At 37.9% G+C, this 16639-nt stretch overlaps 1 protein-coding gene across 12 annotated transcripts in view; it reads left to right on the top strand.

Annotated features, from left to right (window-relative positions):
* ERCC6L2 (ERCC excision repair 6 like 2) overlaps positions 1-16639 on the top strand; it is an 84522-nt gene that overhangs the window by 56231 nt on the left and 11652 nt on the right. For 5 of the 12 annotated variants that reach the window (XM_030003694.2, XM_030003693.2, XM_041120670.1 and 2 more), the window contains 2 exons: positions 3268-3455; positions 5382-6618. The exons of 2 other annotated variants lie outside the window; for them this stretch is intronic. In XM_030003694.2, the coding sequence (XP_029859554.1) occupies positions 3268-3455; positions 5382-6348 (1155 nt within the window). In that variant the 3' untranslated portion in view covers positions 6349-6618. Of the gene's footprint in view, positions 1-1914; positions 2085-3267; positions 3456-5381; positions 6619-16639 lie in introns of those variants that run through there. 5 more of the 12 variants (XR_003921807.2, XR_003921808.2, XR_005931533.1 and 2 more) reach the window with 3 other exon arrangements.

Raw genomic sequence — 16639 nt, 5'->3', positions numbered from 1 at the left:
TAGAATACTTCTTGTGTTGAAGGATTTTTATCCTCTTTATTACTCCATTCTTTCGGTCATAACATTTATTAATTCATAAAGGGTCTGACATTCAATAATATAAATAGATTAAATGCACTAGTATCAGTAATATAAGAACAAGAGTCACAGGTTCCTAGCTGAATCAAATTCTAGTAATTTCAATTTTGCTTTGTGAGATTGTCTTACACGTGTGATATATGTGATAATTCAGCTGAACAAGACCAGTGCTGTAAAATCAACATGGGATTTCATGTAGGAGCAAATAATGAGGACACATACAAAACAGTTTGGTAGAGACAGTGCTTAAGGAACAGAAAATAGAGCTGTTAAAAGGAAATTTTCATCATGAAATAGATTTCAATGAGTGAGTTAGAAGGCAAATATTGAAGAGAATCAGAAAGAAAGCAGCCATAAGAGGGGATAATTAGGGAGAGTAACAGATGAAGTCAAATTCAGAAGAAAGCAAAATAGTGTGGAATGTTGACAGTGCTGGAATGTTGACTGAAGTTTTCACTTTTTTTAACGGTAACACTAGTAGAAAGATACAGGGAATATTTTCATCTATGTGTGTAAAGTTTATCTCTACCCAGAGCCTCATCCATGTGTCGCTCAGAGTAACAAACTTCAGATTTGACCTTTAGGAAACATGGACACATCTTAAGAAAAACCGAAATAAGTGTTTTAGTTTTACTGACAAAATGTTTATCGTTTTTTAAAAATATATTATTGGATTTCGGGGTTGGGGGCTGGATTTAAGTTGGCAAACTTTCAAAAATGTTCACAAGTTCAACAGAGCCAGTTGTTGTGTTTCAGCCTGACTGGGTGCCATTTAACCAATTGGCTTTGCTCCAGAGAGCTGAGATAAGTTTTCAGGAGTAACTCACTGTGGCCATGGGCTTTCACTGGCATTAGCTGCTGCAAGCTCCTGGGGTAACTTGTTTATAGCAACTTTTTCTACCTTAAGGAAAAAACTTTGAGCAGCTAATTTAGGTAGAAGAAGAGGAGCTCTTTGTGTGTATATGGTGGTATTTTGCTGTTGTTCTTTTGGGTTTGGCAGTGTGGGTCAATGTACTTAAAAGTTTTGTACTTCCAGAACTAAATATGCTATTTGTGAGTTTATTTGCAATTAGCAGTACTTTTTACATTAAATTCTGGTTCTCTGCAAAGACAAGCAATTTTACAACTTTCAGTGCGTTTACAACATTTGGCTTTTTTCCCAAAGAGATTTTTAATCTCCTGTGTTTGAACAGATGTGTAAACCAAAGTATTGCTGCCTCATATACTTTGGTCTTGTTTAATAAGAGGTAGATGGATGCACATTTATGGGTGTTTTAAAATACTTTTAAGACAGGCATTGACATGGTTAGGCTTGTATTCTATGCAAGTTATCCTTGCTTGAATTAAATTATACAGTCCTGATTTCCTGACAGTGACACATACACTAGGTCTTATCATAGTGCGAGATGAATACTATGAATATTTTTCATGCAAAAATTCCATCAAAATACATATATTTTAAAACTAGCGTTGTTTTCTTCTTTTAAAATACCTTTTCCAAGTAAAGTTCTGTATTATCCATGCATATCTTAAAAAAAAAAAAAAAAAAAAAAAATTTGTAAACATCTTAAATGTATACAGAATTAGTAAGATAACTGTAGAATATTTATGCTGTAGATAACATCTGCTAATTCAATCTTAATTTTGTTACTATCATCATAACATTATTGGGAGAATAAGGTTTTTATCTTAATTGGGGCCCTGGTTTCACTTTTGTGTAGTATAACTTTTAATAGTGCAGTGAAATTGTAGTCTGTGGAGTTGTGCATCTAGCTTAAAGAGTGAAAATTTATGCCTGTAGGTTGCTTAATATTAACATCTCTCTCTGTATGCTAGTTTGAGGTTACTTGCCAAAGTAATGGATTGAGAACAGATGTGGGATCCTAAAGTTCAAGAACATTGTGAACAGCCTGTGGAAATAAAGGAAGTGGACATGGATCAAATAGAAACACATTGGGAAGAAACATTGTAGATCCAAAACCAAATTTTGAACTGCAGATGACAAAGTGTGAACACAGTTTGTGTTTTCATCTCTAAAGCAGTGTTAGTAGGGGGACTGAGGACATCAATAAGCAGTTATTCTTTCCCTGAACTCATTAAAAAAAAAAAAAAGTAATGTTGCTCTTCCAGTTTGGTTTTTTTCCATTTTTCCTGGCTTTTCAAACACATTCTTTAATTTTCATGTTTCCCTTGGCTTGCCTTTTGGCAAAGGGAAAATTTTGATGAGAACTTGTGAGAATTTCTTAAAAATAACTAAGGTGTAAATAGGATAATATTTTTGTGCAAGACACTGACTGTCAATGCATGATGAGTTGATCTGTAGCACAATCTTCTTGAATTTGATTAAAACATTAGCTTTTTATGACTATTACATATAAAATTGGCATTCTCCATTTAAGAAGCATCATGTGATTGTTCATGTTTTAATCTTACCAGTATTACAACGGAAGTGTAATGTGTAATTTTTTTTGTCCTGTTCCTTTATACATTAATATAGTCATACCTCTTCCAAAAGTATCTTTACAATTCTGAATAATTGTGCACGTGTGTGTGTGTGTTAGAGATTGTGATACTGACAAAAATGTTTATACCTTAACTTTGGTGTCTTTGAATTTGGTGTTGTGATTATTTATAGTTTTTCTTTGAGTAAGTAACTCAAACTTAGTACTTTGCTAAAGTAACTAAGAGTTCTGAATATATACTGTGCAAAAATTGTGTAACATACATTAACAAGCAGGAAGCAGTGAATCCAAATTAGCCATTAATCTTTATAAATTAATCCAGGAAGTTGTTCTGTATCTATTAAGACTGTAAGCTATTGACACAGGCATTTTCTATTTTATAGTAATATTTGGAGGTTGTAACTGAGATTTGGGTCCTGTGGCACAGGATTAAGTATTTGTATAACCCCTGGTTTTGCATCAGAGAACTTACAGAGATCTTTCATTTAGCCTCACAATTAACCTGTTTGGAAAAATATCCCACCTTACTCTTAGAGAACCAAGACTTGCCTTCAGTGTCCCTGGATGTTTGTGACCCAATAGGGAGTCTACACTGCCGCTTTCAGTCCCAGTCTTAACATTCACAAGATTGAGTGCTAGCTAAGAGTGACAGAATTGAGTGCAATAGAACTCATCATTATGTCAGACACACAGCTGTTTTGATGATTTCCATGTCTCATTTTACTAGAAAAATGAAGAAAACCCAGAAGACAATACAGCAGAGAACAACATTGTTAAGGGAGGGCAAGAAATGTTGGCAAACAGTAATCAACATCACCTGTGTGTTATGCATCCTGTGACCCAGAAAAACAAAAAAGTACACAGAGTAGGTTCAACCACTTTCTTGGTTGGAAAGACACCCAAAGGAATCCGCAGGTAAGACTGTTTTGGACAGATGTAAATAAAATTCTAAGGTTGAAATGAACTTTCCTCTGGGCAGTTGCTTTTGTCTTCGTTTCAACCATACTCAGGGAATACTGATTATTTTCTATGGCAAGAGCAGAACTAATGGGAAACTTACACTCACACTATACAAAGAGTACCATAATTGATTAAGAAGATGAACTGAACCCAGAAATCACTTTAATGTGTTGATTCAATGTGTCATATATTACATAGCTGTGCAGATGTCATCACCATGAGTGTTCCTGGTATGTGCATCATGCAGTACTACAAACCAATGTTTAAACTGTATAGAAACAAATTGTATAGTGTGAGCTTCTGACTGACTACTGGTTTTGCCCAGATCTCATCACTTTCATTGAAGGACTATTAAAAAAAAATTGGACTTTGTGTTTATTTTTTAACTTGGAGCTCAATATTTTTTAATATTTCTTTTAACATTTTGTTTCCCCCCTCATTTTTGGAAGGATAATAATTTTTCTATCTCCTTGTTTTCCCTTTTTCCCCAAACTATTGCTGTTATTAATACAAATACTTAAATTCCATTGGTATATAGATTGAAGTTCATTACAATAGCCATATGGTATGTGGAAGTAGAAAGTGGAAAGCTGTAGCTAACTAGGCAAACCTATAGAACTGGGATTTGGTATATACTTTCAATTTGGCCTTGAGATAATTAAATTACTGTATCAGAGTTGGTATCTAGGTAATACCTGTAAGTGTTCAGAATCTGTCATATTAGCCAGCTCGCCTCAGCTATCCAAACTGTTACCGTTGAAGTGCCAGACTTGCTTACTATTATCGATACTGAAAATTCTAAATATTTAAGAGGCAGGTAGAGGAGAACCCTTCATGCCAAAAATGTTCAAAATTGTAATCGTAGTTACCAATAATTTGTTGAGGTAAAATTTTCAAAGGCAATGAAATAACTAAGAGTGTTATTCTAAGATCCTAAAGCCATTATCTAGCAAAAAGCTTAAGCAAATTCCCTCTTAAACATTAAGCACGTCATCTGTTAGCACCTGGCTTGCAGTTAGACTTTGTAGTACATCTGGATATGCTGTGCAATGAATGAGGATGAGTAGGTGCCTCAGTTTGTGTTGTAGTTGTAAGGGAGAGTGGGAAGCCGTCTCCAGTCACCACACATGAAGGGTATAGTTGGAGCTAGCTAGTCAAGTGGTATTTGAGGCCAAACAGGGTTAAATCTCGCTGCTTGTTGGAGCCCTCATACAGGAAAGGCAACATGTTTCATATCCTTTCTCTGACAAGGTAGCATAAACCCACCTCTCCAGCCTTCCAGTTAGGTTACCTGACCCTGACTATGGCTAACTCAATTAGGGGGATCGCCTTTAGTTAGAGCTTGGCCTCTTAGCGGAAACAAATATTCCATAGCTTACTGGATAGGATGGAGGGGACAGTCCCTGTCTCCTGTGAATGTGTTTCTTGAGCTCTTGTTTAGCAAGCCTTTTAAAAGGAGTTTGACCTACTACTTCCTGCCTGTGCCCCCCTGCCCCCCCCCCCCAAAAAAAAAACCAAAACCCAAAACCCAACATTCAACCATCTGTCCATCTGCATCCTTTTGATAGCTAAAGACCTTCTGAAATCTGGTCCTTTGGTGTGATATCTTACCTACACTGAAAGTCAGTAACTCTTTGGATCGTAAGCTGAGGAAATCACACTGGAGTTCGGGATTCAGAAGTCACTTCAGTTCTTCTAAGGTCATCGTTCTTCCATCTCTTTGCTAATAAAAGCAAACAATGCTCCTAATAAGGAAGTTACTTTTAGTGATTACTTTCTGGGATATGTGAAGTAGGTGAATTGAATTAATTGCTTGGAAGCTGCTTTTGTTTCTAGCTAAAGGTATCAAAATAACATATTTTTACTTCTTGATAATTACAGGAGACAATTTGAGGAAATGGTATCCCACTTTAATATGGGATCAGTGGAAGAACTCGCAGAACATATTGCAAAAGCTACATCAGAAACAAGGCAGAAGATGTTGAAGGAATTCTACATTTCCAGGCATCCAGAGATGGAGTCTTTCTTCCCAGTTGAAATACCAGCACAAGCTTCACATGACTATAAGGAAAGAGAACTGGGTACAACACACTCCAGAAAAAGAAAATCCATTGTTAATTTTGGAAGATCTAAGTCTAGATCTTCATCAGCTGGAGGCCTACATCTGAGTGGAACTACGGAAACACAGAGCCAGCAGAGCTGTAAAGGAGGAGTAGAGCAGCTTCACAATGACTCCTACTTGCAAGATGTGTGTGTTGATGCAAAATATAAACAATCACCTACTGTTGCTACTCAACATATCGAAAGGAGAAACAGTCAGGCATTCAAGGATTTTATGGCATCTGGCTCATTAAGCAGTAAATCAGAAATAATTGAGGTGCTGCCTGTAAAAAGTTGTGAAGGACAGCAGGACTCAGAAGGAACACAGCTGCCAAGAAAAAGATCCCCGTCTCAGTCAGAAAATGGGGAGAGAAAAGCTCAGACTTGTAAGAAAAAGTCTTTTGTGGACTTGCTTGGAGATACCTCTATTCTCAATGACCTCTTCAGAAATGATGGAAATGGGCCTACAGAATCACCAAGGAGATTCCCTTCAGGGCAAGCAGAAAAATCAAAGGAGAGACCAAAAGATTTCTGGGACATGCTGAATGAGCAGAATGAGGAGAGCCTCAGAAAGCTCACGGACATAGCAGTCATAGAGAAGCTATGTGAAAGAGCACCTCATCCCCCAGTGACAGAAGAGAGAGAAGTGTGTGAAAGTTCTCTTTGGAAAAAAAATGAAAATTTTCTATGGAAAAAATACAGTCCAGATGATTCAGATGAACCATCCACTGCTACATCTGTAATGTAGTAAAATGAAAGTTTTTTATGTGTTGCACTGTAATTATTTTAATGTTCAGCTAGAATATCCACAACTTCAGCAGTATGCAGCAAAACGTGATACCTCCATGAAATTAAAGGCAAAGTGATGAATTCATATTTATGATGATACAGATTTACATTTTACAGATGTGAATATATATGTAATTACATATGTATAGTACGTATGTGCATAATGGTGCTTATGTACTATATATTGTAAGCTATGATATTTTAAATTAAACTTTTTTGAATGTTCTGACTGCACTTTGTTTTCTTGAATTCTGATTATATTCCTAGACTCAGTAGCATTAGTAAGTAATTTTTCCCCTTTACATACATTTAGACACCCTCAGTCATCCTGGCAGAATATAATGATATTAACAGGATTTGACAATGATATTTCACATATTTTCTGAGCTGCTAGAGACTCAGGGACTTTGAGACAGGGATGATATCTTTGTGTCTAATAGCCTTTGATGAATTTTTTCTTTTTTTTTTTTTTTTTTCTTTTTTTATTGTTCCCCTGTGATTTTGCTCAGTCTCTCTTTGAAGCTGTGGCGCTTCTAATTATCTTCAGTATCTTATGGCAGTGAGTTTCTCAGCTTATTTGATGTGAAGAATCACGAATTTTTGTTTGTTTACTCTTTTTCAGTGCAAGACCTACAGCACATTAAATGATGCTGGGTATCAAATTTCATCTCTCATTGCACTTTCATCTCCCATTTTTTATTTTTATGGACTTTCATCATGTCTTTGTGAAATGATGTGGTCTGGCCAATGCGTTGCTGTTACTCACTGTTCTATGCAAGGGAAGAGGAGAGGCAATAGTCTTTTAAAATAAAATTTTAAAAAATACACTTTTTCCTAGTGAATTTCAGGAAAATTTTAATGCCATTCAGTAATTCAGATTCACTGTTGTCTCCATTTATTTCATACATTTGAGTATCTGATGGGGGAAAAAAAAAACAAATATGGTTTATACTGGGAAAACTCATTTCTTGCTCAGCTTAAGAAATGAAACAAGTTTCACTTTGTGAGCATTGTATTCTGAAAAAATTTTGAGTGCATTATTGTATTGCATGTGCACTTAGAAATATCATGCAATTACACATGCAGATTGTTGATTGATTTTTTTCCTTTAATTATTTAAAACATGAATATTTAGTATGAGCAATTTTGTGGGAATTTGTGTGGATACATTTTTTTTAACCTCAGGCTGTCCATACTCTTAAAATCACAATGAGGTAACTTTTTGATGAAATTAACTAATCTTCTGTTGAATTAGTCTGCTGTTAACACTGAATATTACTGTTGAGTGTGTTGCAGCTTGAATTCAGCTTCTGCTGGTAGTCAAAAGGTTTGTCAGTCATATTATGCTTACATAATTGTAGTTCTTGCTGTGCGGTGTCAGTTTGCTCCACTATGATGCTTTAATCGTTTCTGCAGCAGGAACAGCCTATGAGTGTCTTGGACATTTCACCAAGGATTTTGCTTACCACATTTGAAGTACACAAATTGGACTAGACACAGCAGTTAGCTGCCTGAGGGAATTTCAAGAACCATGGGATCATAGAATCATGGAATGGTTTGAGTTGGAAGGGACCTTCGAAGATCATCTAGGCCAACCCCCCTGCCATGGGCAGGGACATCTTTCACTAGATCAGGTTGCTCAAAGCCCTGTCAACCTGACCTTGAACACTTCCAAGGATGGGGCATCCACAACTTCTCTGGGCAACCTGTTCTAGTGTCTCACCACCTTCATCGTAAAAAGAATCTCCTTCTCATGTCTATTCTAAATCTACCCTCTCTCAGTTTAAAACCATTACCCCTTGTCCTGTCATACAGGCCCTGGTAAAAAGTCTTTCTCAGTCTTTCTTTTAAGATCCCTTCAAGTATTGAAAGGCTGCAATAAGGTCTCCCTGGAGTCTTCTCTTCTTCAGGCTGAACAACCCCAACTCTCTCAGTCTATCCCTCTGACCTTTTTTGTGGCCTTCCTCTTAACCTGCTCTAACAGATCCATGTCTTCCTTGTACTGGGGACCCCAGATCTGGGTGCAGTACTGCAGGTGGGGTCTTGTGAGAGTGGAGTAGAAGGGGAGAATTGCTATCCAAAATTGCCACCTGGAGAACTCCTGTAGTGATCAGTCACAATTATGAAGGTTCAGCCAATCACCCAGTTTCAAGTCAGACCATTATCTCATCTATGTAGATGACCAGTAATTCAAGGAATAATGACTCGAATAGACTGCGTGTGTGCAGCACAGGTCCCTCCACCATTGAAAGCATAGACAATCCGTGTTCCTGATCATACCTGACAAATTATTTAACTCCATTACCCTTTGAGCCTGTTTATACAGCAGTATATGCTTGAGGAAAGTACTGGTGCCAGTCCCTGCTTCATGCCACCTCTGCTATGTAGGCAGATTTCTGTCTGTAGTGCTGCGTATTGTGTGTTCCTCTGGCTTTGGCATGACAGCTGCTGGGTGCCTATTCTGGCTGCTGTGTTTCAGCCAAAGCAAATTATTTACATGTGTCTTCCACATTTGACTTTAATCTCAACACCGGAGTTGGAATGAGCCTGGTTATGATCATAGCACTTCTCATAACATCAAATTTTTATACTATTACTTCGCACTCATAGCTTTCAGAGCAAATAATTTTTATGTTGGGCTTTTTGAACATTAGTTTTGCCCAACACTTTGCTAGTGCTATGTAGAGTTGCAGTCCCAAGCTTTCAGGATGAAGATGTGTAAAACTGGGATCAGGTTCAACCATAATTCCTCTGATGCTTGTATCAAATGCATGTGTTATCAAATGGAATGGTAGGTAATAATGTTTTTTACCTAGTTGTGCACCCCATTCAACTACTTCTGTAACAGAACATCTTCGTTCTTCCTCCTGAGATGGTGAGGAACATGACCTCAGGGTTCTGTTCAGCATTTTGGATGCAAAACATAGAAAAATCTATACATCTCTGAGAACATAATAAATACTTTCCAAGGTGTACTTGGGGGGGGTCAAAAAAAAAGCTGCTGGATCTCATTTTTATTCCAATACTACCAGTATTTCAGAAAGGAGTGGTTCACCTTGTCAGTTGTTAAGAATATGCAATACAGTATGAATGGAATAAGGAATTTCTTCGTACTGACAAGTTAGCATCTTAGTCCTGAAATGCTGGCTGTAATAAAATTTCCAAATGAAAACTGTTTTTCACAGATTGGAGGAGTGGTTATAAGATAAGCAATGCCATACCTCATTTGCCAAATAGTCTGTCACATTTCTCAATACTATGGGATCATGTGAAGGAGTACCTTATAACACATAACCAAAAGAGGCCAGGGCTTCATGTTGCTCTGGAAACCTTAACCCTAATCTTTGATTTTTGTAAGCTTTGAAATCTCAGATGTAATGCTCTATTAGTGTAGGGTTTTACATTGAGTATACTGTATAAATTGTTTTATGTGAAGACTAAATGTTATGAAATTTTAAAACCTTGGACACTGAAGCTGCACAGCAGCAGTCTGTGAATGGTGGTAGTTTTTGTGGTCTGGATGGCTGCCCATTGGAAAATAAGCTTAAATTTGATCTGGAGCAGCTTCTACTTTAGGTCATGGGAAGCTGTTGTAGGGTTTGCTCTATCTCTGTGTTAACCATTATGCGCTTATTGTAAGTGGAAGCCATCTAAAAACCTAACTGGGAAATCTGACTTAACTACCTGGAACAAGGAGTTCAGTATTTAACATACATGATAAAGTAGTAAAAGCCTTGGTCTTTACGGGCAGCTAACGTAAGTAAGATAAATGTGTTCCCTAACTGTTTTTCTCACCCCGAATCTACGCTGTTACCGCTTTATTATACCCAATGGTATTTAAGATCCCAAATGACATTTAGGATAGTCAATTGGAACAGCTTTTTTTAAAAAAGTCTCAACTGAGAAAATAAAAAGCTATAAACTGTTAGTTATTGGTACATTTGAATTATGTACAGCTGAAGGAAGTCAACTTTAAGGCAGGTTATATCTGCACCGTTCTTGTTGATGTTAATAAACAGAATAAATTAAGGCCTTTTATTGGTGGCATCAGTACTGATTTTCTTTACAGAGTGGCGTTCTGCATAGAGAGGCAAACTGCTGCTTAGCTAAGAAGAGAAGATTTGGTGGAATAAAGAATATGGTCATCAAATACGTAAAAAGTCTGCTGCATAGAGAAAGGGAATAGTCCCTTTGTGTCCACAGCAAAAAGGGAAGAGTTAAGTGGCTTAAGCCATACCAAAGATAATTGAAGTTAGAGAATAGGGAAAATTTATAAAGGTAAATGTTGTGTAATAGGTCGTGTAGTGCCGATATTGGACATCACCAAGAATAGGAGAGACAAATATCTGTTAGAAGTTGCACAGGTAAAACTGACTTTTTAGGCCAGATGGAGGGACTGGTAACTTCTCAGTCTGAGGGCCAGAAGGGGCTAAATAACCTTGTTTATTTCAGGTTGTATTGGGGTACTAGATAGAGGCTTCATCTGACCGCCACTAGTTTGTCAGTCATGGTCTGAATCAGTAGATACTGGGGAGGGCAAAATCTGATTGACTTAGGTAAGATTTCTCATCTTATTTCTTTTAGAAGAACCTCAGAGCAGTGGAACTGTATGGGTAGAAGGCTTAACTGTAGGGCTGATTCCCAAATACAAAGCCGTCATCATTTTCCTGAAGTAATCAGAAAATTATGTTTCTCATCTGTAAGGTGATGATACGCATAAATCAAGACCTCCATAAAAGTGCATGTTTTATTCACCTGTATGCCAAGTACCGATGATATATTTGTGGAAATACATTTGTTATCTGCAATTGAACTGAGCTACAGGAAGATGTCTTGAAGTAAGATTTATGTCACTCCGTAGCTTCCTGTGCAAATTTAACATATTTTACTAGGGAATATCACCTAAGCCATAAATACTGCAATTTAGCACCCTGGGGATTTGTGTATAAAGTATTTTTGTCAAGAAGAAGATGTCTGTATGACTTAAAGAATCTGAACAAATTAAAAAATGAAGAATTTGACCTATATTTGAAGGCATATCCTTCAAATACTGAAAGCAGATATCAGTTTTGTCTTCTTGGAAAGCTGTGATTATCATTTTGTTTGGCTTTAAAAATGAAGGAGGCTTTGGGGGATGCTGTGTTTAGGATTATGGTAGAATGGAGTTCATACAGATTCCGCGTGCAAGTTCGTGCATGGTTGCAGGGAGGCAAAGGCTATAGGAAAACTGTAACAGCCTCCTAGCATAAGGAAATAGCTTCATAGTAGTTATCACCTGATCTCAGTATAAATCAGCCAGGGAGAGAAGGGTGTCTTTTTTTGTCATCGCTTTCAGCTGAAAATGGCTTGCTAGGTTTTTCCTGTTCCTTATTGCAGTTTCCTTGTTCTTTTACTCAGTGGGGTTCCTATGGGTCTGGCTCTGGGTCCGTGACCTAATGGGGTACCAATAGTTCCCATTGCCTTCAATGGAAATTCTTTGACTGGAAAAAAAAAAAAAAAGGTTGCCAGTGATATAGCAAGAAATCTGACCCTGCCTATGCTAACAAATGCAGCTCTGTCAGCAACTTGTTTACAAAACTGTCACTAGACTTAGTTAAAAACACCGTGTGTGTCCTGGGCCTGATTTGCAGTATAGTTCGGCTCTTAAGTATGTTTTGCAAACTGGAGCTGTGCTTATAACTACATTTGGGAGTAGCCATGTGGTACACAGATTTCATATTTGGTCTGGGGGAGGAAGAATGAATAATTTCAGATAATGAGTATGTTTGAGAAAGCCAGGGTGTGCATACAAACATTTCATGAACATGTTAAGGCAGTTTGAAAGGATGTATTTGCTCAGCTTTAGCAGGTCGTGACTTCAAGCACTGAAAGGCAGACTGATGCCGGTGCCATGGCTTCAGCACAGTGAGTGAAAGCAGCATTAATAGGAGGGAAGGGAAATTGGTAAGCAGCATAATCAAAGTATCACTGGATAATTCAAAGATGATAATACATTCACTATGCATGAAAACGATGGTTTAAGTTACTTGCTTAGGAATCTTAACAGCAGAAGGAGGATTCTGTTCTTCCACAGAAGCATTTAACTGGCTTTGCTGCTACATATTTTTCCATTCCTGCAGTGCCCTGCGTATTTTATTCACTGCATACCTTCCAGCTTATGCAACAAATGAGGTTATGAAAACTCTCTCTCCTTGCATTTGCGCATTCCCCGATTGAGTACATCTTGACTTGGTGCATCCTATAGAAAAAGAGTAATGACCCTCTAAGTAGACTTCATGCCAGCATCTACATTCCTGATTAAGGCACCTGAAAAGTAGATAACTGGCTTAAGGTAACTCAGGAAATTCAATTTTTGCTGTCCGAACTGGACATCTAGATGTGCAGATGAGAGAGGTAGGCAGTGATTCAGAGCATTTAAGAGGTATGCCTCTTTTCCTGTAGATCACATGTGGATCATAGGAGGATCCTTGTGATGCTAAATGAGCCTGTCTCTTATGTGACTCTGCCAGGTAACTCTGAAAGAGGAGGAAAGTACATCTAAACAAGATGATTGGAGGGCTTCAGAGTTGTTTGCCTGGCATCCTAACCTTTGCTTAGCTGGCATCCAAAAAGCTGAATTTCCTTTTTCAAAGACCAAGGGAGGATTGTGCTCTAAAATGAAGGACATAATTGAATGTAGGTATGTTGTATATGCATGATACTTGAGGACAGATTATCTCAATTGTTCTTTGAGTTTGCTTGAGCTGAGAGGACGGAATCGAGCGGTCAGAACCTGACCTTGTGTCTATGTATTTACATGCAGTGTGACTGAATTGAGATTGCTCACATAATTTAACACAAACTGGAGCATGAGCGGGCCTCCTGTGCTAAAGCATTGTTTTCTGAAAATGCACACACACAGCATATTACATTAGAATTTGCACTAGTCTATTGTAGCATGTTCCAATGGCTGAACATTGGTTGTATATTTGATATCAACATTCGCAATCCCTAATGCTGCACCCATTAAAGACAATGGCAAAGCCGTGGGGATAGCTCAGATGCTAAACAAATACTGGCTCAACTCAGAATGAGTCTGTGTTTTACTTCAACAGAAATGTTTATACTAAAGGGATTTTCTTCCCCTGTGGTTTGATATTAAGTTGTTTCCATCAAGTGGACGCTCAAGTAAACATGATCTCCTGTATCACCCTGAAAATCATTCTATGCCAATTACTTTAAAAACAAATACCAGATGTCTGTTTATATTGTTTGAGGTAAATGCTCACAACCATCGGCAGCACTGGCCTCTCTGTGATTCAGGCTGTGGTGGAAGTTCCAGCACAGTTTCTAGTTGTTCTGGTTTATAATTCAATGGCAGAGAAAACAAATTCATACCGTGGTCTAATTGGGAATGTAATATAAGTACCTCTGAGAAAGCTGTTTTCTTAAAACTTCTCTTTTGTGCTTTGGTCTCATCACCTCTGCAGTAGACTCGGATGTGAACCTGGCTTAGTCCTTCTACGTGCAGATACTGTACTAGCATAGCTAGAGTAATTCAGGCTCCTCTTGCCTCTCTCTCTGCCCCCCACTGTTTTGTAGTTGTGGTTATATACATTGCTGTATTACAATACACTACTTCTAATTTAAGAGTCTTATACTTGGAGGGAATATTGAGGAGTATTTTCTCTTTAATCAAATGTTAAGGTTCTGTTCTGTCTCTGATATGTCACTCTTTGCAGTACTTGAGAAAACCGGAACCTAAGTTCCCTGTAATGGACATTATTACTTTACATTACTACATGCCCTTATCATTAGAGGTAGATAATATATTATATATATACACTGATATATATACTTATGTGTATGATATATATACTTTATGTATTACATACTGTTATATAAAACATATATATGTATAGCATAAATTACAATTATATTGTAGATTATCTATACAATATAATCAGCTTCTAACTTACATGGAAGGACATTCTGATTGTATGAAATAGATATTTTAAGCCTGTGGCAAAACAAATAATAGGCATTTTACCTACATAGTTGACATACTGTTGTTTGAACCTTGGGAATGTAGAATAATTTTGTCGTTTAGAATTTTGTGGTTCTATCAGACTTTTGTAATTGGGCAATTTACCATCTGATGGCTCTTTGCTTCAAACTTAGAAACCTTAGGCTGCTAAGAAAACACTGAAAAATCATACTTTTGCATCCATGGGAAATACCTCAATTCAGTGGCATTCATCTCTCTGATTCTTTGTAAGCTGCACACATGAACAAGGAAGAAGAATTTAAATAGGAAAATGCGCTTGGCCTAGACTGTGGTATTTCTCTTGAAACATTTCTGGATATGTATGAAGGGATTCTCTTCATAGATTCCACTTCATTGAAAGAGATAGAAGCAGTAGGAAGGCACTTAAAGGGGAAGGTTGGACTTGCTATTGCTTATGTAGTGCAAAGGTTAAAATCCTCAGTAATAATGACGCAAGCTGTTTAAAGTTGGGGGTTTTTAATCCTTTCCTTTACCCTTTGGTTCAGGCTCTCTGCATAGTAACATTCGTGAATACCAGTAAAAGGAGGAATATCCTAGCTAGTGACTGAAAAAGCAGAAGACATGGAACCTGTTTGCACCTGGCAACCATGATGTCCAGAATGTCAAACTGTTCTGCCACCCTTACCTAAAGAAAGGTAAAGGCTTAGGCCTTTTTCTAATGCTGCAGTGTTTTCTCTGCATGGTTACGTATTTAGACCATGGTGGTAGGTTCAGTGTGGTTACAGTTTTTCATCTCATACACGAAGTCTTAGCCTCTACCATGAGAAGAGACAGCTGTCTCCTGGTAGTCTTGAGGATGATGTGACTGGAAAAAAAAATCACGGTAAGAAAATAATTTTAGAAAGTTTAAGGGACTTTAAAAAAATAGAACGAGACATTTTTATTTTACTTTCCTCACCATGGAAATCCCGAGAGTCATCTTAATGGAAGACTTTGTGTTTAAGACTCAGAGCAAGCAATAAAACCCTCTGTAATTGAGTTACTATAGTTTAAGCATGTCACTGGTTATCTTTCGTTGTTTCATTCCTTCAGAGGCGAGAAGTGAGTGTTCAGAACCGCTGGGAAACTGCAGTGAGTCTGTTCCTCCTGGTAGCAGAGAACTTCCATTTTTAGCTTTGCTGGATTACAGGGTAACAGATGAAGTCTGTGATGTGTCTGGCTTTACCTTTTGTTTTTGTTCAGGCAGGGAACTGGGAATTAACTAGAAAAGATTATAGCTACCCAGTAGCTTGGTTTGGATGAGTTGAGATGGTAGCCACTGTGCAGCTGTGGCCTCTTCACAGCTGCAGAGGCTGCAACTGATCTGGGTTGCAACCTGGAATTTCTTCATTCTTGGCTTTGTGCTGGGACTGTCATAGTGAAAAACTGCAAATCTGAAAGGGAAAGAAATAAAGGGATCTTTCCAGAATTGTGAGGTACTTTGCAGAGAAGAAGCATGATGTCCTTGGGAAAAAGTTAGTATCGGTGAGCATACAGTTGAAGACTATGCCATAATGCATTTACACCAGTTTGCCTGAGCATTTGTAATGCTGGCATTTCCTAACTTTTGGGTGGTTTAATAACTTATTATTTCCAGTGCAGTTTTGACAGTGTGCTTTTTAAAAACTTTCAGATAAAACCAAAAAGAAAAAAGAATTCTGTTACTCAGCAGTGATTGATTCCCACATGGATCATCATCAACACTTAGAATTACAATTTCCATAACTTGACCGATTGGCGTGGCTAGTAGCAGGAAGCAGTAGGTTACAATCTCTTCTGTGGACCAGCCAGTCAGGGGAAGAAAGGATGTAGCTGCTAGTGGATGTCACAGAAACTGGTTGAAAACAAGAGTGCTGGCATTTGTGAATTCTTCGTTCTATTCTACAGTCTGTCTGTGTATTTAACACAATGGATCATTATGCCCTGGCTATGTTGCATCTGTCTCTTGGAGTCTGCTCTGCTTTTCCATTTCTTTCTTGTTACTCCAAGCTCTTTGGCTTGTTTCCAAGCTAACAAGCTTCCTCAAGTGTACTGCATGGGCACCATCAACGGGTATTGATGGTACAACAGGCAGAATTTCTCAGCTCTCAGTTCTAGTGCCACAGCAGCTCCTGGGGGCCAGGACCAGAAATTGCATGAGAAGTCCCAAACTGCCCTATAGATCCTTTTGTAGCTGGGATGATGCTCAGTTCATCTGTGGGAAGGATGCACACACAGTCTGGTG

Source organism: Aquila chrysaetos, chromosome Z, assembly GCF_900496995.4.
Source record: "Aquila chrysaetos chrysaetos chromosome Z, bAquChr1.4, whole genome shotgun sequence".
Lineage (NCBI taxonomy): Eukaryota > Metazoa > Chordata > Aves > Accipitriformes > Accipitridae > Aquila > Aquila chrysaetos.
The sequence above is the reverse complement of the archived record's forward strand: the minus strand, read 5'-3'. Positions and strand labels throughout refer to the sequence as shown.